This window comes from Aspergillus flavus, chromosome 5 (genome assembly GCF_009017415.1).
Source record: "Aspergillus flavus chromosome 5, complete sequence".
In the NCBI taxonomy this organism is placed as follows: domain Eukaryota; kingdom Fungi; phylum Ascomycota; class Eurotiomycetes; order Eurotiales; family Aspergillaceae; genus Aspergillus; species Aspergillus flavus.
This window is the reverse complement of record NC_092408.1, coordinates 3921187-3947758: the sequence shown is the minus strand read 5'-3', so window position 1 is coordinate 3947758 and position 26572 is coordinate 3921187. Positions and strand designations below refer to the sequence as shown.

The following is a 26572-nucleotide window of genomic DNA, read 5'->3' as shown; positions in this document are numbered from 1 at the left end:
TGAACGCCTTAAGGATCCGCCACTGCGGTCCAGATGTCGGCCATTGGCGTCACCGCCTAACAAAGATGTCGATGATCAACCGACCACGTTCTGCCCGCATTTTGTAGCAAGAACTTTGTTTCTTCGAATCTTTCCGAGTGGAATCTATGTTGCGTCGTCCATCCTTAAATACAAGTTGTCCGAGGGTTGTATATACACAAAAAGGCCACACACTCGAACTACAAAAGCCCAATATCACACCGAAGCAAACTGACCGCTATATGCAAGGGAATCATTTCAAACAACGCCAAGACCCCACATGGCTACAAAACTAATGTGAATCGTTATGAATCATTAACTGCAAATCCGGCCGGAAGTCCTGTATAAGACACAAATAGACCTTCAAGGAGTAGAACGCTATACTGGGTATTTAGCGAAGAGGGTGAATGAACACAAATGCCAATAAGTAATGCGTCTCGACGGAGGCCGCCGTCCAGACCAAAGTCAGAGCGTTATCATCTCGTCCACGCCTCACGAAAATTGCAATATCAAGGTCATCTCGCTTATCGCGACAAAGGACCGTATGCCATCTGCGGAGGCGCCAAGTACGGTGATACGAGGGTTGCTCCTGTAGCTCTGGCTGCATTCGCACGCTCTTCCTCACGTTTCTTGATCTCTTTTTCGTCCTGTATGAGAGTGCAGCATGTACAACAGGTCGCTCTAACACAGTCCGATGCAATGTCTCCTCGAATCCCATACGCTTTGCGGGTTCGTCTATGTTGAATTGTCGCCATGAGCCCTATAGAAACCGTTAGCATCCAGTAAGCGAGATCGTGGAATAGTAGTGCTCACATTGACAACCACACAAGAGAGCCATCGCTGTACATGACCCATTACATGTCTCATGACCTAACATGTTTGTCGGGTCTTCTTTCCTTGACATCTGCGAAAGACGATACTGCGTCTTCCCATACAATACACAAGGACACACCATCCCAAGGCAACAGGTCCAAATACTTGAACAATCGCACATGTCATGACTCCATGTTCCGCCTACTATATGTTGATTAGGGTGCGATACCTGGCCTGGCTGATGGTAGGCCGCAACATCGTCTGCCAATGGTGTGTAGGATGTCCCTGAGGCCGTCGGTGGCCCAGGAAAATAGGGTACCTGTGGAGACTGTAGGGGATTTGTGTCCGGTGCAATAGCCATAGTATGTATCTGGGCTACTTGCGCTGGGGTTTCTGGATAGGTCTTGGTCGGAAGTGGTCCTGGGGAGTTTGGAGGTGGTACGGCATACGAGTAGTCCGGCACAACTGCATCGTGTTGCTGAACCGGTTGAGGCACCGCATCGGCATAAGGGGCAGAGATAGCAGGATGCTCTTCAGGATTCGGTCCACCTAGGTTACCAGGAGCCACCGCTTCTTGCCGCACATACTGTGCCTTCTCATTCAACAGTGGTAGGCGTTGTGGTTGTTCTTGCTCTGCTGCAGCCTGGGCCGGGGCAGTATCAGGATTGGGTACTGTTAATGGTTGCGACGGTGGTATTTCTTGCTGCTGTTGACCATTTCGTAACCCAGAAGCATGCATTTCCAGTGGCGTCTCAATAAAGGAATATCGCTGATTCCCCCCAACGGAGGTATCCAAGCGTAGCTGCCTGTGCATCTTGGCAATGTGTTGTCGGTTACGGGTACCGTTGCGAGGTCCGAGAGCCTTAGTATATAAAATCGGGGTCGGTTTGTGCAAGTCAAATTGTAGAGAGGCTTTGCAAAAATTTCCTGTAATGATTGAAGATTGTGTGGCTAATCACGGTCCCTTCGCGCTCAAGCAGTCTTTCGAAAAGATCTACATCTACATATGGGGTAAACATGTGCAAGCCCCGGATCCTTATCGAACTGGACAGCATCAAAAATTAGTGAGGCTGGGTTAACAGAAGGTAAGGAAAATATTCAAGAAAACAATTAGAAGAAGCGACCATAATGAAGGAGGCAGGCAGTAATTAAGTGTAACCATAAGGTCTTACTTACGGTGGAGAGAAAGCGCTCGCCATTGTGGTGCTGCGGGGAGACGAGTACCAGAAGCTCGAATACAGAATGAGAGGGGCTGTCGTTGCGCCCGACCCCTGCTCGGGTGTGCTTTCGCGCTGCATGCTCTCACGCCAGTAGGGATTATTGTTGGTTTGGCGGTAGTTCGGAACCTGCCGTTGGACTGTCACTGCTTCTCGTCACATCGCCGGCCCCGGCGCATCACGCCTCATGTTCCAATGATATTGGAGGAAATGCATACTACCTGGTACGCGCAATGTGACTGTTCCGCAGCTTCAACCGGCGCCTATAAGATTTTCTGACCCGGAAGCAGAAAGATTTAGTAGAGTAAATAAGAGAAACAAAGGCAGAACTTGAAACATATAATAACACGGGTCTCCAGAACGCACGTGTTCTGCAACTTCAATTTACCAAATGAATTTCCGACAGAAACCCCAGAACAATTGAGCTTAAATTCTATTATACTATAGAAGGCTATATTTTTACCAATTCTTTTTGATTACATGAAGGAATACTAAAGTGGAGGCCAGAGAAGCCCAGAGATTATCGCAACTTTCATGTGAACATATAAGTAGAGCTCCCCAATGCGTGCTATAGTAGTAAATATCTTTAATTGACTAAGACCGTATATTCAAGACACATATATTGAAGGCCAACTTGCTTTATATTCAACATTATATATATTTTGATTGATAGTTCTCAAATCAGAAATTGTGCTGTGATTGATTCCAATGACATCATCAGTGCGCCCAATACTTTATCCACGTTATCTCCGAGAGATCGTAACAATGTCCACTGGCATCTACTATCACTGGTCCCTAGACGCTACTGCGTCACGGCCAATTTGTAGCTCTGTAACTACGGGAACAGTATAGCAACGGCTTACTTGTTTATGCCCTCTAGCGACGGCTTCAGGTGTTTGTTGAAGTGAACGTTGGATGAAACCTCTCCTCGGGCTAGCAAAAAAACCATTATGAGGCAATGCGAGGTTTGAAGTAGCCATGCTCTTTTCCAGTTGAGCATATCTCGGCATTGAGTCTAGCGGTAAACAGGGGATTTATTTAAGCATATCGAATGCTAACCCGTACAATCTGTCCGCGTTATTATAGGCTATGAGCTAAACACGGCTCAAAGAGAAGTTCGTTGAACTCAATAGGGCTTAATGACTTGGTGTCACCCGCCGAAATTTGCCTTGAAATTCTATGAAGCCAGGTAGATGGGCTTTCAAATGAAGCTCAATGTGGTGGGTGTTATTCAACTCTGGTCGAGGTGGAGAATCGCTGGTAGAGGTGACTCCTCCGTATGTATACTTGGGACGGATCAGAGTTCATTGTTTAAATCAAGCACCTAAATCAGCCGCCCATGGAAAATATCCGGCGAGCCAGCCTGAAGTCCGTAGACTAACGAGTCGAATGAGTAACAGGAAATAGGAGCCTTTCGATACTGCAGAGTCAAACTGAGACATATCCGCTTTGCTGAATATGGTAGGGTGATAATCCGTGGTACTATACACAAGGTAGACAAACGAGGAGTTCGTCAATGACGGAGGCTCGCCAATCCAGGCCATGGCACATAACAGAAATAAACCAAATATGCCACCTTCCTCAAAGCAAGGTTGCTTTTACTTTAAAATTTGGGTATGGTCAGTAGAGTTGACTGATATGAGACTTGAGTTGGCCTCAATAGCGATGTCTTAGTGTATGCAATGTGATTGTTCACTGCTGTCAGCGGGCGCCTGCGGAATCGGCGAGGAGCTTATCGCATAGATGTCAGAGTCGCAGCTTTTAAAATGAGCTCAAGCTTCAACTATGTATCTATCTGTACATCAGTTACTGCACGAGTATCCCTACTGCATTGGCCCAATTAGTTTACAAAGATCGTTTGTTCTAATGCTATCTAGTTGTTAACTAATCGATGGCTTTTCGAAAGCACTTTGTTTTCTTGCTCGCAGGCTCACCTTCAAGCAATGGAAGATATGGCTGTTCAATGTGGCCTAGAGAGTAGGGCTACCGTTTTGATCCTATTGAGAGCAATTGTTTGGAACAAGAAAGGATTTGTGTTTATTGTTCGTGGTAGAACCACTTCAACGGTATGATAGAACATTAGACACCTGGGCAATAGTTCCGTTGGGTCCTATTTCAATGTAGTTAGCTGATACAAAAGAGAATCCATCAGACTGCAGGTGTCATATCCATTGCCCAAAATGACCAGCTTATAGGTAGCAAATGGGATAATGTTTGGTATTGATCCATATATCCATTCGTGCATGTATCTGTCTCTCCAAGAACCATGGCTTGAGTCTGTAGACCTTTATACACCTTTGTGCTTTAAGGTCCCTGACACATCATTTAGGAATTGCTTCCGCTATTTTTCATTTTACTGATAGCCTAATTCACCGGCAAAGCTGGAGATAGTGAACTACTTCCCAAAGCGTGGTTCCCCGAACAATGACTCGAATTCGGGCAGCAAGTGAATGATAGGATCACGTGGAAGGTCTTCGCTCACCTGGAGCGATTCTTTTTACTTTTGGATTTGGTAATGGAAAGCTCAATGACTGGAGGACCAAGACTTTGAGTTTTACTCTCGGAAAACGGTCCGTTAAAGACCAAGAAAAACCGTGTCACCGAGGAAGCCGTCTAGGCGTTGGGTTCTGACAAATATAGTAGGGTTCCCCTTTCTTGGACCTCACGGATGATCATCCATGGGAGTCAGCCATGTCCTACCGAGGCGCGGGTAAACGGCATCGCATTGGTCAATTTCTAGATGTGGTGGTACTCGTTGGAAGCCTTGAAGGTACTCCCTAGGTATAAACACTTGGCATAGCGTTGTGTTGGGAATTCAACCAAGTGGTACTGTCTCAGAGGAAAAGCGGGAGGAACGGGTAAAACTCCGGCTGCAAGGAGGAAGGAATCGACTAGGTATGTTTATTTCCATGGTATATAGATAAGACGGTGAACCCAAGAGTCTCAAAAATGTTGATGCCTTATCATCCGTCTGCCAGAAGGTACCATGGCCAAGCAAGTCGATCACGTTGTTCAATGATTGGCAGGTTGGGGCTGATCCGATCATGTGGATGTGGAGATGAAGTGGAATGGAAGGAATGGAGATGGAATATAACCCCATATCACCGTTACGTTATGGCTAGTAATTGGAATATGTAGATCCTAAGGGGCGGTCCGTTGGAGAATGATGATAATACCCATGAGTATTAGTAGTAGAGAATTTTAGAAGTCTTGTGGGTGACCGAAAATTTGAGTACCGAGACCTAATTGCTACCTATACTTACCCTCGCACGCAAGGTTGTCCAATGAAAACTCCGTGGAACTTTGAGTGTTTTCATTATTTGCCCAAGAGCAAAATTCAATCGAATCCCTCCCCCATTCAATAGTTAAGTTATACGGGTCATTCTTGAGAACTATTGTTGATTTGACGGGGTCTGCATTCCGAGATCTCCGATTCACTGGAACGACGTTTGGTTCGTCGTCAAGATTTGATTTTCTCTCTATCATATGCAAAGGGATGTATCCATATCATGTATGCAAATCAAATGTTTCACTCCAATTTTCTCGGAGGAAATTGGACACATCATGATGACTGTTGAGCATTGTGGTATCTGAACAATAATACTTCAACATCGCCGTTAAAGCTATTAGCAAGATAGTCTGAGGAGTAGATAGACTAGTAGTCTAGTACTACTATTGGGGCTGGATGATGGCTGGTACTAGTACAGTAATACCCCAGAGAAGTGGCGTATCCACAGAAGTTTCCAATAGCTTGGGTATCCTTACTGCCTCGGACTGGATGGGAATCAAGATTACCCGGAACAGTATGGAACAGATGACCACCCCTTCTGTTTTGGGGGAATGTCCCCATTCTTATTACTACTGCTATCACCGGTGATTGGCTTATCTTTCATTTCCTCAGTCCCAAGTGGGAACAAGATGCTCCTCTTCGGTGACTTCATGATCCCTTTTCTTGTACAGAGAGAGTACTTCCAATTTCATATTCTTCTGCCATCCTTTCGATATCCCCCTATAGTTTAATTTTTTATTTTGTACCAAAAAGTACAGCTTACTTTTCCGTCCTTTGTCTTCGCATTTGTATGCAGTTGAAAGCGATACCAAGCCCCGTGATCATTGTTTCTGCATTCCCCCCCTGTTGTTATCTTGACATCGCTGTAAACTCTCTTCTTTTTCTTGTATCTTTTAAGAACGCTGCTATTCCCTTTTCTTCATTAAACTTGTTTTTACTTTTTCTTTTTCTGTTTTTTTCTATTTTATTTTCTTTTTATCCTGGGACCCACTAAAGGCGGTGACGAAGATCCGCGTCATTTCTCGACCAACTGCTTTTCTTCTTTAGTGACTTTACCCTTGCAACTCAACTCTCTTTTACCACTAAGAACACTCCCCCGGTAACTGTTCTTTCTAGTGCTTTACCTCAACATACCGGGCCTTGCTACTCCATCCGTACCTCGTCCAGCGTGCTCTTACTTACCCTCTTAGAAACGACTTGTACTCCGTAGTGCTGCTCGTTTTACCTTACCTTCCCACCCCTCCTCTCCACCTCCCCGAAACCCAATCCTGATTAATTTATACTCAATTCCATACATACCTCCCAAGCATCCCACTCTAAACCTCCCCGATCCGATAACACTTGCATTGTACCCCCATTACCGATGCCTATCATCTCCGGTGGCTGCGCTTAATTTCCAGCCTGTAAGGTGTCCTTCTTCCAAAACGTGGCTAATGCGGCTTGAGTACGTTTTGTCTTTCCAATAGTGACTCCATTCTCTAACTCGTTGACGCCAGATCCTCACCCCCCTCTACCTGACCTTTTCGTCGTTGCGCGCCTGAAGTGGAAAAAACGCACCAACCATAGCCTGCCCTCTCTGGCCTCAATCTTCAATCCTCCTGTCGTCGTGCACGCCCGACCAATGTCCTCCCCATGTCAAGCCCTCCGTCTGCATCAGAAAATACCTGGTCTCGACCCCTGGTGACACCTGTTGCGTCTGCCCAAAATGATTGCTCTGACGGGCCTGAACGCCGTCATCACAAGCAGCCGCGCCACCACGCCCGGGATCAGCTCCTCCACCATGGCATCCAAAAAGCTCCTTCTCCTTCCCGTGCTGAATCCCCCACCGCTCATCAATGGGCAAAACCGTCGGCCGGCTTCGGTCTAAAAAGGGCCACAACCGTCCCCCACGAAAAGCTCTCCCGCCCTGACCTCTTCCACAGTCCCCAGTTGTCAGAGAGAGATAGCATCTTTGCTACCCATTACCTCCCTTCTGATAACGAACTCAGTAATTCACCGCAGCTTCCGCCCGAAGGAGACACAGACAATGAACTGTCCACGAGTTTGAATCTTGCCGGCGAAAATGCATCCGCTTCTCCTTCTCCAATTCCCTCTTCCAAGGTCCTCCCCCGTCATACTATCGCCAACCTCTCCCACATGGAAGTTGACGTCCACAGAAATCCTTCCTTCCCTCCGTCACTATTGCCGTCTTCTATCCCGGCTCGTCGTTCCCCACTGTTTTCGGTCGGTCCTGATGTAGACCTGGATAGGCAGCACGAGACGGGTCAACGAAGCCCGCAGATCTCGGGCTGGGAGAATTTGCAACCCCTGCGCAAGACGACCACGGATGGTACCGGCATTGAGTCTCCAGAGGAGTCTCCCGTCAACCGCAGTCTGATCTCGTCCTCTCTCAATGATGCGTCTGTTCTACAACACCATTCAGTGGTCCCTTTAGACCATCTGCCTGCGGAGACGCAGCAGGAAACGACGTCATTTCCAAAGCTCGAACAGCCTTCACCGCACGCTGCGCCTGAACTAGGAATTGGGCGCAGCTCGAGCCGTGGTCGTCGTGGCAGAGTAGATCACTCGATCGAGGCAAACCTGACTAACGCAGAGCCGACGTCTCATGTGCGCAGCCGTAAGTCAAGCCATTATCTGGGTCTGTTCAAAGAAAATACTACTTCACCGGATCGTAAAAGAAGGGAGGACCGTGGACGACGGCACGATGACCCTCTAGAGCCATCAGAGAAGCATCAACCTGCTATCCACTCTGAACCTCGTCACCTTCCGGAATTGTCTGAGTCGCAGCCTCAATTGTTGGTGTCCACCGACGATTCTAATCTTCGAAGCTCGAAAAGTTTATCTCATCTGTCAATGGTCAATGCTCCGGTGATCGCCCCGATTCCGGAGGGCGACACATCGCAGCGCACGATGAACGACGATGTAAGGAAGCCTTATAAAACCTTGCCTCGCAGCTTACTTGAGGAGATCCGCAATTTCCATTTAACTCCAGGCGGTGCTCGCGGTACATCGTTTTCCAAAAGCATCCCAACGCAGTTTGCCGAAGGCGGCAGGGACTACTTCTCAAAGGAGGTCCCCGGTCTCTCACCTTCGTCGGATACAGATCGAGAACGGCGCCGTGGCTCTGCGCAATATGAAGACGAAGATGATGAACAAATCTCATCCGCTGTGTATTATCCCCATGAACGCGTCACTGTTTCTGAAGAGGTTGATCACGTCCAGTCTTATCCGGATGGTCAACATGGTGCAGAGCCATTCGACCCATCGCCCACGAAGAGTAGTCACGTTCTAGTGCCCAAGAGACATAGCGTCTCTGATGAGCAAGAAATCAATCATGTGGATATATCTCTTCGATCTAAGAATGATAGTAGAATTCTGCATGGTGATCTGCAAGACAGACAAGCTCCACAATTAGAAGAGTTGATTGAAAAGCCCCCGAGCGCTACCACCGATCGCAGCAGTGAGTATTCAACTTGCGAATCGGAGTTTGGTTCGGCGGATGAAAGTGGCATGTCTACTCGCGACGAAGAGTCGAGTTTAACTGATGAGGCTGAAATGACACCGACTGCGACACCAACTCAACGTCAACGCCTTCCACGCCGTGGTCGCAAGCACAGTGCAGATGCCCCTTTGGGCGCGGTAGAATTGAAACCTTACCGGCATCAGGTGGGTGGCCATACGACCGTCTTCCGTTTCTCGAGGCGCGCCGTGTGTAAACAGCTCAACAACCGGGAGAATGAATTCTATGAGCGCATTGAACGCAGACACCCGGAGATGCTCATGTTCCTTCCAAGGTATATATTAATACAGCCCTTATCTGGTTTTGAGTCTATCAACGTTAGTCCCTCTGTGGCGCCTTGCTAATCAGTGCTCTTTCTTCAGGTACATCGGTGTGTTGAACGTAACCTTTTCTAAAAACCCGAAGCGTTCCAAGTTAACGTCAGAGGGGAATACTGAGATCTCAAATGGCGAACATGCCACGGGTGAGACAAATGGCGCCCAGCAGACCAATTCACTAACTACCGACGGTTCTCGTCCGCCTGAAACCGTGGATCAGCCACGGATTTTTAGTCAGAAACAAGTCACTGGAATCATTCCTAAGGTGATCCTTGAAAATAACCGGCACATTATCCCGGCCGACTTATTTTCTCGCCCACAACGGCCAAAAACTGCGGACGGTATAACAATGAGCCGAGAGAGATGCGCTCATGGTGTTGCGGCGATGCCTGGTGAACAAAGGTTGAAGAATGGATCTCTGGACGATGCACTCACTTCTCCCAAAAAGCCCAAAATTAGCTGGGGTGCCACGACGGTCAACCGCAAGCTGCAGGAGCAGGTTCTCCGAGAGGTCTTCAGTCCTCCGGCCATTCACCATCACCGGCGTCATGCTCGAGGCCACATCACGTTACCAAGGATGTCCTCGGATAGTGCTACACGCAGGAGGGCTAACTTGTCGGAGGATCACACCGCTAGTAGCCGTCGCAATGCATCCGTACCCAATGAACCACCACGGTCTGCTGCTATAGACATTACGAAGCAAATAAGTGAAGGCCCCGGCTTATCATCGTCAGCATCTACCGCTTTAGACTCGACCCATAACCGCCTTCAACAAATCCGAATAGAAGAGCCCCAGCCACGCTCTAACTCTGTCTCGCGGTCTCGCCGGGTAAGGCGCCGCCATTCCGGAAGTGGTTTGCAAAGACGACGGAGCATGAGCCCGGGAAAGAAAGAAGGCGAACTAATGTTCTTTGAAGATGACGGGTATGGCGGTGATGGAGAGGACGAGATATTCTCCATGGAAGCAGATGCTCAAATGGTGCCATCCGCTCCTCAGAATGTGAAACCGCCCAACTTTGCAACCTTGAACCCCGATATAGCTGGTGCAGCACAAGCCGAGGATGGTTCTGCTGCTGATATGCCTCCGAAAGATTCCATCCTTGTTCAACCGAAAGAGGACAACCGCTTCCTCCTTCCTTCCAATCCCAAAGAGGCACAGACACGAAAGGATGACCGTGTGCAGTTTTTTTTGCTGTTAGAAGATCTCACTGCTGGCATGAACAAACCTTGTGTTCTCGATCTCAAAATGGGAACACGCCAGTATGGAATCGAAGCTAATGAGAAGAAAAAGAAATCTCAAAGAAGGAAGTGCCAGTCAACAACCTCTCAGCAGCTAGGTGTCCGGCTCTGCGGCATGCAATCTTGGAATGTGAAAAAGCAGGAATATACATTCGAAGACAAGTACTTCGGCAGGGATCTGAAATCAGGGCGTGAATTCCAGGACGCTCTCACCCGGTTCCTCTACGATGGTGTCAGCTATACCAGCGTGGCGAAGAAGATCCCTGTCATCCTTGAAAAATTGTCTAAATTGGAGAATATGATTCGAAAGCTGAAACGGTATCGGCTCTACGCTAGTAGTCTTTTGATCCTTTATGACGGCGAACAATCTTCTTTTGAGAAGGTTTCACAGGCCGACAAGAGTGTTGACAACAAGAGAATTCCATTGCAACGCCGTACCTCTGACGAGGGACACAATAACATTGATGTTCAGCTGAAGATTGTCGACTTTGCAAACTGTGTCACTGGTGAAGATGAGCTTTCCCCGGATGCGCCTTGCCCCCCGCATCATCCGGATGATATCGATCGCGGTTATCTGCGTGGTCTACGGTCCCTCAGAATGTACTTTCAGCGTATCTTGAGGGAGCTCACCCAGGATGAATATATTGAACGAGGAGAGGGCGAGACCATTGCTCTAAGATCCCAGGTGTCTGGCCAAGAGGATTTGTCCGATCGCTATTGGGATGAAGGGGTGATGGAAAGCGATCCAGGCGAAGTCAGCTATTAGTGTTGTTCTCACATCCTACTGTTTTGTTTACCCCGCTCCTGCTGTTGTTACGTATCCCCTGCTTAACTTCTTGGGGTTTCTTCTCTTTTATCTTTGTTTTTGTCTCTTCACCGTTTTATTCAGTCTGTTTCATCTTTCCCAGTTCGGAGTTAGTGGCTTTGCATTCTCTTTCAAGTGAGTCGATCGAAGAATCATTTGAGAACAACGGGAAACGGCGTCAAAATTGCATGGCAATGGACCAGGCGTTATTGTTCCACTTGTTTCTGTTCGTTTCTTCCCTACGCACGTCCAATGATGTTGACGACGTTTTAACGACCCATCCGGGGGATGCGGTGGAGGCGTCTTTCGACAACCGATAATACGATACTGACGATTCATCATGGCACAATGCTCACTTCAGAGCCCTTGTCTATACATGCCTGGAGCATCATAGAAGGTCTTTTGTGCGAGAGCGATTCCATTCTGACGGCGTGTATGAAATTGCCCTTTATCTATTTGTTTATTCTTCCTTTTTTCCTTTTCGTTTTCCCTTTTTTTCTTTTTTGCTCTCTCTAGGTTTTGTTTCTATTTCGGACATGTTTTGTCGATTATACCTCCCGGGAACTTGTCCGATTCCCTGGACCTTTTTCCATGTTGAGTTATGGGGTTGACGTTCCAGAAGTATGTTAATGTACATAAATGGTGGGAGGCTTTAGACAAGAATTTCATAATCATACATGTTTTGTGACCAGGCCCAAGTAGCATCGCAGGTAGCAAGGCAACGCAAGTCAGCCGAGGGAGTTGCCTAAAAGGGGGATATTGACTGACTGATAAGCACGCGTCACGTGCAATCGGCGATAAGCGGTGTAATCACCAGCAGATGATGCATGACTCTTTCTCCTCATCCCCTTACCTCTCATTCCATAGGTCCGCCTGTCTATCTTGTATCTCGTGTCTGTAGGTGGCTATCTTTCATCTCGAGTTTATACTGTATAACTCTTTTGGAAATTTCGTTCTCATCAACATGCCCTTTCCTTAAACCTCCCGGTGACGTAGCGGATCTGAACCTCGGAGCTCAGTCAACTGATTCCCCCAGCTGCCTGCTCAATTGCTCACAGGAACAGTGTACTGGACCCTAGCTTGTCCAGCTCGGATAGGCATATATATATTCCTTGAAAGTTTTTTCTGTACGAAAGTCAGTATCTTTAGCTTCTCTCCACTAGCCAGACCGAAGACAAAATGCCCCCATCCAATGGCCGAGACTCCTCTATTGATAAACGAGACTTTGACACAAACCGTCCATTACTGGCTATCTACGACTCTGGTGGAGACACAGAGGGTAGAGATCTACACTCACGACCGGAATCCAGGATCTCCGCACGCCGTTATAGTGACGGTGAAGACGGTCTCTTGAATGATGTTGTTGAAGAAATAGTCGAAAGGGATCGCCGCAGGCTGGCTAAAGAAGTGGTACGGATATGTAGCTTTGCCTTGGGGATAGTAACCTGGTGAGTCCGATATCAAGATCTCGCTACATCCCGCCCTAACTGTCCTTGCTAACAAAATGATGCAGCCTAGGAGCTGGCAGCATCACTGCGTTCTCCCTTTACGGCCCCTTGTTTCTCACCCGTCTTCATTACACTCAACTCCGAGTTAACGCTGTATCGATTGCTGCTGGTGTGTCGATGTATCTACCCGTTTCAATCTTTGGATACCTCTGTGACCGGTATACCCCTTCGCCCCTGGCTTTGTTTTCTGGCACGGTCTTCGGAATAGGCTACCTTTTAGCTGCAATCGTGTACAAGAACGGTCCACCTCCGGATGCAGGTGGAAATGGATACCCTTTCTGGGTGATGGTAGTGGCTTTCGTGTGCGTCGGGACCGCCACAAGCTGCATGTACCTGGCCGCCGTCACGACTTGCGCCAAAAACTTTGGCAGGGGCAAGCACAAAGGAATTATGCTTGCCATACCTATAGCTGCTTTTGGCCTTAGTGGTATGTGGCAGAGTCAAGTGGGTACTTACCTTTTGTATGAACGGTTAGAAGATGGCAGCCATGGCGATGTAGACGTCTTCCGATATTTCATTTTCCTTGCCGCACTGCTTTTTGGTATAGGTGTAATTGGGACTTTTGGATTACGAATTGTGGATGAGGATGAGGAGAAATATATTGATGAGGCAGTCGAAGAACTTGAGAGGAGTGGCCTGTTGGAAGAGAGCGAGTTCTTCCGGTCGAGAAGCGAGGTTAGAGCTGCGTATGGAACATTCTCGCAGTCTGACAATGCAGACGACGAAGAACGAACGCTATCACTGACCCAAACTGAGGAAGAGAGGGAAGCAGCAAGGCTTGAGAAAGAGAGAGAGGAGGAGGAACGTAGGAAGAAAAACTGGCTATTGAATTGGGAAACAAAGGTGTTCCTTAAGGATCATACGATGTGGTGGCTTGCCTTGGGCTTCTTCTTGGTTACTGGACCAGGAGAAGCATACATCAACAACGTAAGTGACATTTCACACATTGCCATTATACAATGATTTGCTGACCTTCCTAGCTGGGTACTGTGGTCGGAGCTCTGGGCCCAGAGTCAAGCTCCTCCAATGCTCCTTCTCCTGCCGGCAAACCATCTACACATGTGACAACTATTGCGCTCACTTCAACAATTGCCCGACTCCTCACAGGATCCCTGTCGGACTTCTTCGCCCCCCCGGCAACGCATCTTTTCCCAACTAACTCAGAAGCCGTGCGTCCCAGCTCACCGTCAGGCTCAAAGCGAGTTACGTTATCTCGATTAACATTCCTCCTCCCATCCGCTGTTCTCCTCTCACTTGGCTATCTTCTCCTCGCATCTCCCTTTCCGGTCCAGCACCCGGAATTGTCCCATATAACCACAGGCCTTATCGGCTTCGGTTACGGGAGCGCGTTCTCCCTCTGCCCCATCATCATCTCCGTTGTCTGGGGTGTTGAGAACTTCGGCACGAACTGGGGTATCGTTGCCATGTTCCCGGCAGCAGGCGCTGCACTGTGGGGCCTCATCTACTCCCGCTTTTACCAAGACGCCACAGATGGAGGCAATGGCTCAACGGACGGCCAGTGCCACGGCTGGAAATGCTTTGGCTACTGGGCCTTGGGATGTGCGCTGAGCGTATGGGTGGCTATTGCCGTGTGGAGTGTCGCTTGGAGATCTTGGAAACGCAGGGGCGTTTCTGTTTGAGTTGCGTGTGTTCACTCTTATATAGTTCCATCAGGATGCAGTACCGGATAGAGGCGTACATTGGGTAGTTTATTCTACATGGTTCATTTTCAGGCAGGCAGACAAGGCGAAATTGGCAGCTTAGTTTATGGTATCTATTCTTGAATTCATTATCATTGGTTCCATCCGCATAGTTGAACTATGCGACATATACATGTTCCCGAAATTTTATACATAATACGAGCGTATGGAACGAAATATCCCACCTAACAGATAAGTAAGAAGCCCCAACCCCTCTGAGACACCATATACTCCAATACCCCAGAATAAAGCAAAATAATGACCAATAAAAGATACCAAGATACCATATACAAAGTATCCTCACCAAAATAATCCAACCTACCTACCATATAAACTGTGTTCAAATATCAGTTGCAGATGGATCTAGACCCATAAAGACCTTGTAGAGGCGTTTACTTGCCGCCGGTCCGATACGGGAATCCGTTAGTGCACCGTTTCTATTTGCGGATTTCTGTATGAACAGTTAGCTTGTCTCAACAGGCATGTGGTATTTGGTTTGATATGACTTGAAGTTAAGGTCAGGTAACGTTATAGCATACCTTTACATCCTCCAACATGGCCGGACCATGTCTTCGCATTCCGCGGACTAGATCGACGGCACTTGGGTATTGAGTCGCAATGCCATATGCCATGGACGCCGTGACACGGTTCACTTCCTGGAGCATTTTGATAAAGGTATCGGATTTGTTTTCGCCAGGTTTGACTTGGCCTCCGTCCATGCAGAAGGCGGAGTCATTGCCTTCCATTCTTTCGCGGCGATAGGGGACGGTCGAGAGGTGTTCTGTGAAGTTTTTGATCCATTCAGCTGATTCGGGGGGTGCGTTGGTGTGGTGGATGAGACAGGAGTGCGTGACTTGGAGGGAGAGGAGGGCGTCTTCAATTATGTCGTCGGATACTGGGGGTGCGGTTTCGGGTTTGTTGACTGTTGTTGTTTTCTTACGGCGGGAAGTGGTGGTGGTGGGTTGGTCTTGGGTTTGGGATTGGGAGTATTGGCGGCGGACTTCAGCTTGGTAGGCTCTGTTTCGGGAGTTGTTCTTCTTGCGCATCCAGGCTGTGAGGCCTTCGATTAGATAGATTGGTTTGCAGTTGGCGTAGGCAGATTTGAGTCGGTGGACGTGGTGGTCGAGGTCGTTTGTGTTGGATGAGGTGTCTATCACCATGTCGACGAACTCTTGCGCAGTTACGAGAACAAGAACGTGTTCTTCTTCGCGGATATGAAGTGCACATGGTTCCCAGTGGCCTAGGGTATCGTTGTACTTAGCCATGACCTTCCGTCGCCATTTCACAACATTAGGAATCTCGCTGTCGAAAAACTTCTGCTCGACCTTGAGCCGTTTCATAAACTCGACCGTCTGATTGCCCACGCTCAATCCCTCGAATTCCCTCGCAAGATCGATGATCATCTCCGGCGTGGACTCCTTCTTATCCACCTTCAGCTTATTCACCTCCGCGAGATCGGCCGCAAGTTGTTTCTCCCGCGCTTTCTCCTCCTTGGCCTTCTGCTTCCGCTCCTTCTCTAGCTGCTTCTCCCGCTCGCGCTGCGCCTTCATCGCCTCTCTCTCCCGCGCCTTGGCCTCCTTATCCGCACTCGTAGCCTTCGTAGCCGTCCTCCGTGGCGCCTTAGTCTTCCGAGACGGAACCACTTCCTCCACTTCATCCACCTCCTCTTCCACATCAACACGCCCCCTCCGACCTGACGACACCCCGCCAGAAGGCCCGGACTTCGACCGATCAAGACTCGCCAACAAACTCGCCGTCCGACTCGATAACCCAGGCCGCTTATTCGTCGTAGCATCCACCCCAAGCAGCTCATTCAAATCCGACATCGCAATATCATCACTAAACCCCTCGATCTGATCGCGCATGTTGCCCCTACCAGCACCTCCATTCCGAATCACGTTCTTATTCCCATTCCCATTACAACTCACAAGATCATAGTCATCATCATCATCAATCGTAATCGTATCCACCCCACACCCTCCCCCCTCCCTCACTACACCTCCCCTAACCCCAGTCTCATTCTCCCTCCCCGGCGCCGAAGAAGTAAAAACAATCGGATCCTCCTCCTCCCTCCCACCCCCACAAGGCCGTATCCCATCCGACGAAGGCAAAATATCATCCGAGAAAAGAAACAGCGGGTTCCTCGACGCCGGGATATGTGTCAGTTTCGGCGAGGGCGGTTTGTCAGGACTGGGGAGCTCTTCGCTTAGACGGGGTCGTTTTGGGGGATTGTTATTGTTGTCGTTGTTGTGGTCGTCATTGTTGTAGGTTGATTCGGGGAGGTCCCAGTCTGAGGAGAGGATTGGGAGGGTGAATGGTCGGGGTGGTGGGGGGATTGGGGATGAGGGGAGGGAGGGACGACGGGGTTGGTAGGAGGGGGGTGGAGGGGGTGGTGTTGAGGAGAGGAGGTTTATTACCTCTGGCATTATAGGATCTTGTCTTCCTTTTTGGGGATGAGGAAGTGGTTGTTTTTTTGGGGGAGCTTTTGTCGTTGATAAGGATTGATATGTACTGTACATATGCACGTGTGTCGCGTAGGATGCGCGAGGTCACGTGGTGATAACGGTGGATTTTATAGTTATAACTTTTGGATTCATTGAATGATTGAGGGTATTGTATTGCATAGTGTGTATTATACTGTACAAGAAGGTAAGAGACGCGGGGGTATTATCAGCAACAACACTCAGATCATCTTCAGGGCAAAAGCAGCAAGCAGTGAGAGCGTGACTCCGGACAGGGCCAAAAGGACGAGGATCTGCTGGAGTCCGGCGAACGGACGTCTCTCGCGCGCGAGCATGTCCGAGATCTCCGCCTCCAGTCGGTCACCCATGGCCGTTAGGGAGAATTCCCGCTCCACTCGCTCTTTCGCGGCGATGGACATCCTGTCGAACTCCTTCTGGTCCATTCCGTAGAGCACCTTATCCATGACCGCCGTCCAGTCGGCGTCTTTCTTCGCGTCGCGGAGCCACCCCGTTTCGCCCTCGACGATTGTCTCCAACGGGCCGCCGGTATTCGACGCCAGGACGGGGATTCCAGCGCGCATCGCCTCGACAGGCACAATGCCAAAGTGCTCATTGATAGGCGTGTAAAGAAGCAAATTCGCATGCTCGAGTAGCATATCTCGGAACGCAGAGGGCACGGACAACAAAAACAACACATCAATGGAATCCGGAACAGACAATGCCGAGATAACCGTCTTAGACGTAGCAGTCTGCAACCCCAGACTAGTAGCAAGCTCGTCCAGTTCCCGATGATATTGCACATTCTCCTGGACCCGGTTATCATAACCACCTATAGCACCATCGTCAGCCAAACACATCACACCCAACATCAAGAAAAACAAAAGGAAGAGAACAAAAACAAAGACACACCAGCAATAACCAACCTAGTCCCTCTCCTCTTCTCCGCCCCCAACCCATGATACGCCCGAATAGCAAGCGCCATATCCTTCTTCCTCTCAAACCGATTAATACTCAAAAGGATCTTCTTCCCACCCCACAACGTCTCCCCATCCTTCACAACCACCGGATCCCTCAAAGCCGCAACCTCCGTATCAACACACGGATAAACAACACTAACATCGCCAAGCTTCTCACCCCCAAAAACCTCCTTCACAACACCCCTCGTAAACCTCGAATTCGCAACAACCTTATCAGAAGCACTCATAGCCCACCCCTCAAACCAATCAAACGGGTACCGATAAAGAGTCTTCACAAAACTCAAGAGCGACCCGGCCTCGCCCCGAAACGCAAGTAACTGGTCCGGGAAGTGACAATAGAAGAGGATCCGCTGTCGTTGGCGCGCAAACGTCTTTAGAAAGGGTACGCAGGCGGGGACTTGGTCGACGATGAAGATGTCATCTTCTAATACCTCGCTCTCTTTGCTTTTCTCGTTCGTATCGGAAGCACGAGATGTCTCTCCCAGGACTGAAATGGTGAGATGTAACTGTCTTAAGATCGCCATCAATACATGGAATCGTCGGAATACGTGCGCTGGGAATATCGTGTTGCCCCGCACTTTAACGTCGAGGGTACCATCGCGCGCTTCTTCGAAACAGTGTGATTTGTCGCGGTGCGAGGTGTAGATCGTTACTTTGTGGCCGCGGTTTTGGAGCGCAAGCGCCACGTCGATGATAAGACGCTCGGCACCGCCGATGCCCAGATCGGGGTGGATGATGATCACATTGGAGTGTTTGAGGCCCGGCATGGCGCTCTCAGGGTGAAATTGAGGATCTTTACGGGGTGGGAGGGCGAATGAGCATTTCTGTAATTGGTATTGCGTGCTGGCGCTTTGGTTGAGTATGCGACACGCGGCCATTGGCTACGTCATGTGATGATATGGGGTTTATTTTTCTTATCTGATAAGAATTTATTGTTCTTACATACATTTACTAGAGCACTGAATCCATGCCTGGATTTAATTGTACCAGTTCTTGTTTCATATCTGTACTCTGACTACTTCGTGAACCTCGGATTTATCCACAGAGACCCTATGAACATGTTGTCAATAACTACTACTACCACTAGGACAGCAAAGGAACAACCAAGAGCTACAGACAAGCCTACAAAACTACAACGAGAGAAAAGTGAGCTGTTCAAAACTGTCATATGACGGTCTTTATATACACATTGCTCAGCGCCATTTCGTTCAGCCTAATATCCGGTATGTATAGACGTACAAACATCAGGCTAAGCCAATAAACCACACAGACACATATCATAAGGCAGGATTCGTAATGTAAAACAAGAGGGGGAAACGGGCCTGGAGGGTAAATAACGAATATAGTGCGAATACACACATGAGAAGAAAAAAGGTATCGCGAATCGAACAAGGGGAATCGGCGTCGAATTCATAATACAGGGGGAATGAACATCATCTCTTAAGGGACAAACAAAACAATAAATCTATGAAATAAGAAACAAGATCCTCGAAGTCCAAGAACTAGAAGCAGTTGAGGGTGCTCTTCTTTTTCTTCTTGTTAAGCGCATTCATACGCTCTTCAAGTTGTGCTCTGGCGGCTTCAGCTTCGCGGCGAGCATTTCTCTCCTCCTCCACAGCTTGGAGTGACAGGCGCTGCGAGTTGCGTTCTTTGCGAAGGGTAATCAGCTCCTCATCCAGCTGCATGGCCTTCTTCTTCCAAGCCTCACAATCGGACTTGACCTTGTTACTCTGGGCTTCAAGGTCTCCGAGGGCTTCTTCCAGAGTAGCAGTGAGCTGCTTCTCAGCGTAGAGATGCTTCTCTATAGTGCGAATACGAGCCTCCTGGTCCTCAACGACCTGGGTATTGGCCAATTCTTTGCTAGCGTGGCGAGAGCTTGGGGGAGAGATGCTACCAGAGGCGCCGTTGGTAGCGGAAGCAATGGTAGGGAGAGGCGGAAGGGGAATGGCAGGTGGTGGAGATGGGAGGGATGTTGCCGAAGAGCTCTTCCGCAAGTTCGAGGTGATAGAACTGCTGCGATCGTGGGAGGTAGAATCCTGGCCGGAGCTGTTCTTGATTTGAAGCTGCAGATCCGTTAATGGTTGGATACCATAGGTTATTGTGGGACAACTTACCTCCAGCTGTTCAATTCGTACTTTGTAAGTTTCGATATCCGACTCGTAAGTGACGATTTTAGCCTTTGCATCCTCCAGAGCCTGGTCACGCTCCTGCTGAATAATGGAGAGACGGTTGTGGTGCTGATCGAAACTGTTGGTGATTTGCTCCTCGAGTTCCTCCACAAGACGAACGCTTTTCTCTTTCTCGGCCGAAATCTCCTCAACAAGCGCTTCTTTCTTCTTGATCTGCTCATTTCTCTGGTTCAAAGTATCTTCAAGTGTAGCAACCAGGACGGCAAGCTCGTTCACCTTTGCCTCTTTTTCAGTGTTGCTCTTAGTCAGCTCGTCGACACGGTCGGTGTCATTGCTCTTAAGCTCTATTTGCTTGCGGAGATCTTCATTCGTGTCCATCAATTCCGCATATTTGTCAGAGAAATGCTGCTTCTGCGTCAGAATTTCTTGGATCTGGTCAGCCAGATTGTCTGCGGTCACGTCGGAGTTCAGAAGGTTAGAAACCATCTTGAGCAACTTCACCAATTCGTCCCGCGACTCCGTGATCTCGGTTCTCAGAGCCTTAAGGGCGTTGTCATGCTCGGTATCCTTCTCCGCGAGCTGCAGTTCATACTCGGCCTGTGCCGCAGCCTTAGCCCGCGCCTCCAACTCGACAAGCTCTGCTTTGTGTGATTCCTGCAAGGAGTCTAAGTCCTTCTTGTATGAATCAGCATGTGACTTGTGGGTCTCGATTTCCTGCTCAAGTTCAGATACACGGGTCTGGCGCGCTTCGATTTCATTTCCGCTGACATCCTTCGAGGCGATAAGCTCCGATAGCTGTTGCTGGGCTGCGCTGTGGGACTTCTCAAGGGAGGCAATTGTGTCCACGTGAGCAGCAGCTGTAGACTTATGCTGCTCGATATCACGCTTCAGTCCCTCAACAAGCTCCTGCTGCTGGGACCTCTCGTTCTCCAGAGCCTTTGCGGCTGCCTCCTTCTCAGCAGACGATGTTTCACCAGCAGCGGCTCTTTCGGCGTGCATTGAATCCAACGTGGCCAGAGCACTGTTGAGCTCTGCCAGCGTAGTGCTGAGCTGCTGCTCCGAGGATTGCAGAGATTCAACAGCGCTCTGGTGCTTGGTCTTCCATTGTGTCAGTTCGCCCTCAAGGAGGCCAATCTTCTTGTCCTGCTCCTCCGCGCCTGCATCATATGCTTTGGCGGCTTCCTCTTGGGTCTTAAGAAGAGCCTTCAACTCCTCGATTTCAGCAAGGAGATGCTTTTCTCTGGCCTCGTGCGCTTCCTTCATCTCGTTGATAATGTTCTCCTGCTGAACAACTTGGTCGCGCAACTGAGAGACGAGACCCATATCCACCGATGAACCGCCCCCTTGCAAACTGGAACGTTCACGGGTAAGCCCAGAAATGATGGTCGATTTCGTCTCCATTTCCTTCTTCACACTCTGGTTCTCGGCTTCCAAGGCCTGGATACGTTCCATACGATTGTGCAATTCGTGCATAGCTGAGTCCAAATGTACCTCGAAATTTTGCATCGTATCAGGACGACTATCGAATTCTTCCACTGCGATGTTCCGCAAGGCGGCTAGAGATCGATGGGCTCGGTCGACATTTCCAATCAGGGTTTGGCTTGACTTCCTCCGAATGACAGGCTTATAGCCCGGTGTCGTGGGGGGAGAAACTCGTGGCTTCTGAAGTTCGGATTTCAGTGATTCGATGAGATGTAGGGTCTCGGCGTGTTCGGCTTGTAGTTCAGCATATTTTTGGGTCATAATACTGACACCTTCCTGATGCTCGGAGAGCAGCCTACGCATGTGCTCGACCTCCTGTGCCTTGGCCTCGTCGCTTTCGGACACTGCATCTACATAGTTTTCTGTTTCGGGCGCAGACTTGGCGTTAGACGAGTCGTGCGAAGCAGCAGGCTCCCCGACCAAGGATAACTCCGATGAGAGTGATCGCGAGGAGGACTGTTGTGTTCCAGTCATCGAGTCGGGGGCCTTGGCATCCTCTAAAAAAGACACCGGTCGCGAAGTAGGGGCTGGTGAGATGAGATGCCGGGCATCAGGTGAGGAATGCCGAGCTTCGTCTGCAGCATCCTGCCGCAGATCGGCCAATTCCTTCATGGCTTGCTCATACTTGGCCTCGAGTATTTCATACTCGCTTACTGTGGACTCGTGCTGCATACGCAAATCAATTAGCTCCTGGGTGACCGTATCGAGCTTATCTGCAACGACCCTGGACTGAGTCGGGCTAGGGGTCCGATCGATCTGGAGGCGGTCGGTAGAGTTTTCCAAAGCTTTAAGATCCTCACTAGCCTCAGCAGGTGGCTCTGAAATGAGGGTGTCCCCCTCAACCTCGGGGGCGGGTTCGCCTAGATCCTCATCGGACTCCGGGATAGCAGTCTCAACAGCTTCGGTCAACACATCAAGCGACGCCGCCCGCCTTTGAGGATGGTAAGCACGCTTGACAGGTGTCTCCATCTCCGGTTCGTCGTGGTCCCTTGTTGCACTGCCGTTCTGCTGGCTGTGATCAAGATCGTATAGGAGGTTATCTAACTTCCCCAAGCTCCTTTGACGCTCGATGACATGCTCCAAGCGATCAACTTCTCGTTGCATAAGTTCCATATCCTGATCGGCTTCCGCCAGGCGCTCCTCTAACGTCGTTATGTAATCTTCGCAGTTCGCTTCACTTTCGCGGGCGCGAGTCAATTCTTTGCGAAGCTCCGAGATGATGGCCGCTTGTCTTTCCTCACCGGAGGATTGCCCGTCAAGCCTAGACTCCAACTCATGAAGGTAGTTTTCTGTGCCGGATTCCCTTTCGAGGAGCTTCTGGATACGAGCTTGAAGCTGTGTATTGACAGTTTCGACGTACGTGCATCTGGTCTCGCGCTCAAGAAGCGTACTTTCGGTTGCCGATAGTGAAGATCGCGTGTTGGAAAGGGAAGACTCGAGACTCTGGATAGTCTTCTCATATTCCAGTACCACTTGCTCAACAGATTCCGCAAAAGAATGAGACCGTTTCAACCTTTCAATGGAGTTTTTGCCGATGTACGACGCGGCATCATTCGGATCAGTGCCCTCTTCCGTTTCCGAATCTCTAGCAAGCTCGGAGATCAGTTTAGCATGTCGTTGGCTGAGCGCATTATAGCTTTCTTGAACATCGAGGAGCTGGTTCTGGAGGTCAGCCTCCCTCTCATTCTGACGCTCCGACCGGTCTTGTGGACCGACGCTGCGCCGTTCATTATCCTCAGCATTGCGGAGCTGCTGTCGCAAAAATGCCACTTCCGCTTTGAGTCTTTCAATGACGGCATGCTTGTCGCCCTCATCATGCACTTGCTGGATTCGAGGTTTGCTCTGGATCGCCCGCGCTCTCTGCGCGTACTGGACGGTATTCAACGTCTCACTCAGGTGGAACTCTGCTGGCGTCACACAGGCAATCATGTAGGTATACGCGTTTCCGCCCAGAGAGTCTTGCAAGAGCCGAGTAAGTTTCGAATCACGATAGGAGACGTGAGAGCCTGCTTGACGGGAGGACAACTGCGAGATGACCTTGCCCAAGGCAGCCAGACCAGCGTTGATAGAGATACCTTCTTTAGCGCGCTCTCCGGACGCTCCTGTGTTCTTCAGCCGTTCGCTTCCAGCAAGATCTACAAAATGGAACTTGCTCTCCACGGTAACGGAGACGTCCGAGCCAGAGGACATATCGGCGGGCATGGACATGCGCTTGTCCTTAGTGGAGGTGATTCCATTCGCGGATTTACGCTGAACAAGGTTCAAACTGAACACGGCGTGCGATCGGGAAGACTTCGCGTTGACCGCAGTCGAGTCGGTCTGTCGAATGGTCGAGCCAAAGTTCAACGCGCCTAGGAGGTCATCGATCGAGTTGATGTTGACCTGGTGCAGACCGGTAGGAATGATGCGACCCTTTGTGTCCTCGCGAATGGTAACTGTGCTGCGCTCACTTGCGGGCGTTGATTCCGGGATAAGGAGATCTCTCAGCTGCTCATTGTAAATCTGCACATGTCAGCCTCATTTTGACTCCGTATTGAGGTATGTAACCGTACTTCAACATAAGTAGCTTTCATCTGCCAAGTTTTCTCAGTGTTCACCTTGCTGAAACTTGAAGTGGAGCTGATAGAATATCGCGCGGGCGTCCGAAGGCCTGTCGAGCTGTTGCGATTGTGTTTCGGGGGACCTTCCAATTTTTCGAAAAGATATTGGGCGGCGCGTGGGATAATTCCTGATTCCGTGAGCCAACCGCATACTCCAGCCGCGCTATACTGAAGCAGACTCACCCATTCCTTGACTGGAAGTCTGTTCACTGGGCCCCGATGTTCCCATCGTATAGGATTTACCCGCACCGGATTGGCCATAAGCCAGAATCGAGACATTGTATCCTTGTAGGAAAGAAGTGACGCTGTCGTTGAGGTATTCCCAGATACCAGCCTGATCTACCGTTTCAGGAAAAACCCGGTCAAAAACAAACAATTTGCGACCCTGCGGAACATCCACGGCTAGGCTGGTTGGTGTGGTGACGTGGACCATGGAACGTTGGAAACGTTGCGGAATTAATTCATAATTTGGGTCGTCGGGCTGCAAAGGAGGTCGGACACGGACGGCTGCGAAGGTATTAGTGCTGTACCGAACGAGATCCATAAGGCAGTCTTTTTTCCGCAATCGCGACAAATTTCCACGCAACCAAAGCGGCAATCACAAAGCGAACGGAGAACATACCAACTTTGACAGCCGTTTTGCCATCCTCATCAGAGGCCCGACTTCCTCCGCCTTGTTTAGAGCTCATGCTCAAACGACTGTTGCTCCGGGGGGTACGCATGATGCCGCTGAGTCGCTGAGGCGCACCTGACGGCGAACCCGGCGGCGAGGCCGTCATGACCCTTTTATCTAGACACTTCGAGCGGATTCACTGTTGGGCGAAAAGGTCGGGCGTGGTGGGATGCGAAATTGCTCTATTGGTCAAGAATCGGAGAAGGAGAGTGTCATCAGCGGTGATTAATTGTATGGGTATTTGTTGTTTGAGGCTTTTTTTTTTTTTTCTTGAATGTGTTTTCTAAGAAGTAGTCGCACGGTATGGCGGCCTGCGGCAATCGGCGACGTGAGTGGTCCCCTTATTTGCAGGGCAGACAAAGCATGCGAAAAGATCGAAGACACCTAGTCGGATATCCAGCAAATTAGAAGGAAGAGGGAATAAAATACAACCAAAAAGATTGAAGACAAAAAAGCCAATGGTAGCGGGCAAATAGTTCAGCGCCTCGAAGAGCAGCGGAAACAAAGGAGGGAAAGAGCAACGACGACAAAATGACAACAACACCAGCAGAAGAAGAGATGGAGGAGGGAAAGGGAAAAGAAGTGCCAATGACAGGTCTGGGGTAGAACTTACCAGGTCGTTAGTCGTTAGTCGTGGCAGCAGTTACGGTAGTAAGCATTAGTCGTAGGGTACCTGAATCCTAGACTGGTCGAAAGGGTACGGAGAAAGAGAGAGAAGGTAAACTAAAATGGGTAGTTTAGAAACTTAGTTTGTCGTAACTCCTGAAAAGGCCGGTCAAAGTTAATTGGTGGCCTTCCACAATTGAAGCGAACTAAAACTGGGGCGATTGGTCCAGTGGGCTGGAGTGGTTCACAGTGGAGGAAGTAGGTGTTGAACGGTAGACTACGGAGTAGTAACTAACAATATGTGAGAGTAGGGGGGGTAAAAGGAGGGGCGGTGCGTAATTAATTCAGGAACTCATTTCCTGAAGAGTACATTTTTTTTTTTTCCTATCTAATTATGCAGGTTCATATTTTGCCCCCTCTACGTATCTAGATTAGTTGCCTATGTGGAGTATTTTTTGTAAGCCGCCTGGAAACGAGACGGAAAATAAAAATAAAAGAGGCAAGAGAAATCGAACGGCGGGCAAACTGGGCGTGGTCTCCTTTCGACACTCAGGGAAGTATTAATCCTCGGGTATTAATTATATGGGAGTAGAAGATACTACATCCATACTCCGTACTATCTCGGAGTACATACATCTATCTAAGCAATTCTAATATTAACTAACAGCCCAAAGCGATGATAATAAGCCATGGTATTAATATTGATAAATTGATCCAAAATAAAAATAAAAAAAAAAAAAAAAAAAGCGATGGTTGTGAAACTGCTAATACTGTACTAACCACGCCAGGGGGAACCACTGGAACCATCTAGGCTTAGATCGGCAACTGTCTTGGTCCGTTCCTCAGGCCATCATTAGTATGTACGTACTTACTACTGACTCTCTGCGACGGAGGATTATTACTGAACTATTGCCGGAGTATTGACTGACTATTTCCTCCGTACCATAAAACAGACCACCTCCAGGGAAATTATCACGCTTGCATATGCGGATCGAAATATCAATCAGTTCACGACTGGGATAATTGCCGTGGGTGTCAGAATCTGCGAACCGCCCCTTCGACGACCAGTTTTACCCCTGAATATACTGGCCACTAGTAATGCATGACGGCTGTCCGCACCACTGGGTAACCTTGGTCGGTTCCCATGGTTCGCTACCGGGCGGAACACTCCAGGAACCCGAAGAATTTTCCACGATAGAATCTGAATCAATAACTGG

The 26572-nt window shown here is 49.2% G+C and overlaps 8 protein-coding genes across 8 annotated transcripts; 4 read left to right on the top strand and 4 right to left on the bottom strand.

The window, feature by feature from the left end:
- Positions 1–428: 428 nt before the first annotated feature.
- F9C07_1715669 (PLAC8 family-domain-containing protein) lies at positions 429–2305 on the bottom strand. The gene is made up of 3 exons (XM_071508333.1): positions 2008–2305; positions 832–1875; positions 429–778 (listed from the first exon to the last, which is right to left on the bottom strand). The coding sequence occupies exons 2-3, from the start codon at positions 1643–1645 to the stop codon at positions 543–545; spliced, it is 1050 nt and encodes a 349-aa protein (XP_071364629.1). The 5' UTR covers positions 1646–1875; positions 2008–2305; the 3' UTR covers positions 429–542.
- A 1686-nt stretch (positions 2306–3991) lies between these two features.
- F9C07_9125 (uncharacterized protein) lies at positions 3992–4665 on the top strand (the record flags this gene model as incomplete). Its single annotated transcript, XM_071511865.1, has 2 exons — positions 3992–4114; positions 4630–4665. 2 exons carry the CDS (start codon positions 3992–3994, stop codon positions 4663–4665), a joined length of 159 nt encoding a protein of 52 aa, XP_071364628.1.
- A 123-nt stretch (positions 4666–4788) lies between these two features.
- On the top strand, positions 4789–5215 carry F9C07_9124 (uncharacterized protein; the record flags this gene model as incomplete). The annotated part of the gene is given in 3 exon segments (XM_071511864.1): positions 4789–4826; positions 4846–4943; positions 5187–5215. The coding sequence occupies 3 exon segments, from the start codon at positions 4789–4791 to the stop codon at positions 5213–5215; spliced, it is 165 nt and encodes a 54-aa protein (XP_071364627.1).
- A 1409-nt stretch (positions 5216–6624) lies between these two features.
- F9C07_1715648 (inositol hexaphosphate kinase KCS1) lies at positions 6625–11343 on the top strand. Its single transcript, XM_041293365.2, has 3 exons — positions 6625–6781; positions 6834–9131; positions 9220–11343. The coding sequence occupies exons 2-3, from the start codon at positions 6970–6972 to the stop codon at positions 11177–11179; spliced, it is 4122 nt and encodes a 1373-aa protein (XP_041148282.1). The 5' UTR covers positions 6625–6781; positions 6834–6969; the 3' UTR covers positions 11180–11343.
- A 1054-nt stretch (positions 11344–12397) lies between these two features.
- On the top strand, positions 12398–14366 carry F9C07_9122 (putative MFS monocarboxylic acid transporter; the record flags this gene model as incomplete). Its single annotated transcript, XM_041293364.1, has 3 exons — positions 12398–12666; positions 12732–13653; positions 13707–14366. 3 exons carry the CDS (start codon positions 12398–12400, stop codon positions 14364–14366), a joined length of 1851 nt encoding a protein of 616 aa, XP_041148281.1.
- A 578-nt stretch (positions 14367–14944) lies between these two features.
- F9C07_9121 (ERCC4 domain-containing protein) lies at positions 14945–16852 on the bottom strand (the record flags this gene model as incomplete). The annotated part of the gene is made up of 1 exon (XM_041293352.2): positions 14945–16852. One exon carries the CDS (start codon positions 16850–16852, stop codon positions 14945–14947), a length of 1908 nt encoding a protein of 635 aa, XP_041148280.2.
- Positions 16853–17109: 257 nt separating this feature from the next.
- Positions 17110–18743, bottom strand: F9C07_9120 (putative alpha-1,2-mannosyltransferase; the record flags this gene model as incomplete). Its single annotated transcript, XM_041286594.2, has 2 exons — positions 17110–17717; positions 17798–18743. The coding sequence occupies 2 exons, from the start codon at positions 18741–18743 to the stop codon at positions 17110–17112; spliced, it is 1554 nt and encodes a 517-aa protein (XP_041148279.2).
- Positions 18744–19367: 624 nt separating this feature from the next.
- On the bottom strand, positions 19368–24855 carry F9C07_2234798 (uncharacterized protein; the record flags this gene model as incomplete). Its single annotated transcript, XM_041293351.1, has 5 exons — positions 19368–19928; positions 19980–23978; positions 24029–24204; positions 24260–24583; positions 24699–24855. 5 exons carry the CDS (start codon positions 24853–24855, stop codon positions 19368–19370), a joined length of 5217 nt encoding a protein of 1738 aa, XP_041148278.1.
- Between the last annotated feature and the right edge of the window lie 1717 nt (positions 24856–26572).

Coding starts and splice junctions, on each gene's coding strand:
- F9C07_1715669 (XM_071508333.1), bottom strand. CDS start 1,645: ATGCACAGGCAGCTACGCTTGGATACCTCCGTTGGGGGGAATCAGCGA. Junction 779..831: donor TCTCTTGTGTGGTTGTCAAT/GTGAGCACTACT, acceptor CGGTTTCTATAG/GGCTCATGGCGACAATTCAA.
- F9C07_1715648 (XM_041293365.2), top strand. CDS start 6,970: ATGTCAAGCCCTCCGTCTGCATCAGAAAATACCTGGTCTCGACCCCTG. Junction 9,132..9,219: donor ATGCTCATGTTCCTTCCAAG/GTATATATTAAT, acceptor CTCTTTCTTCAG/GTACATCGGTGTGTTGAACG.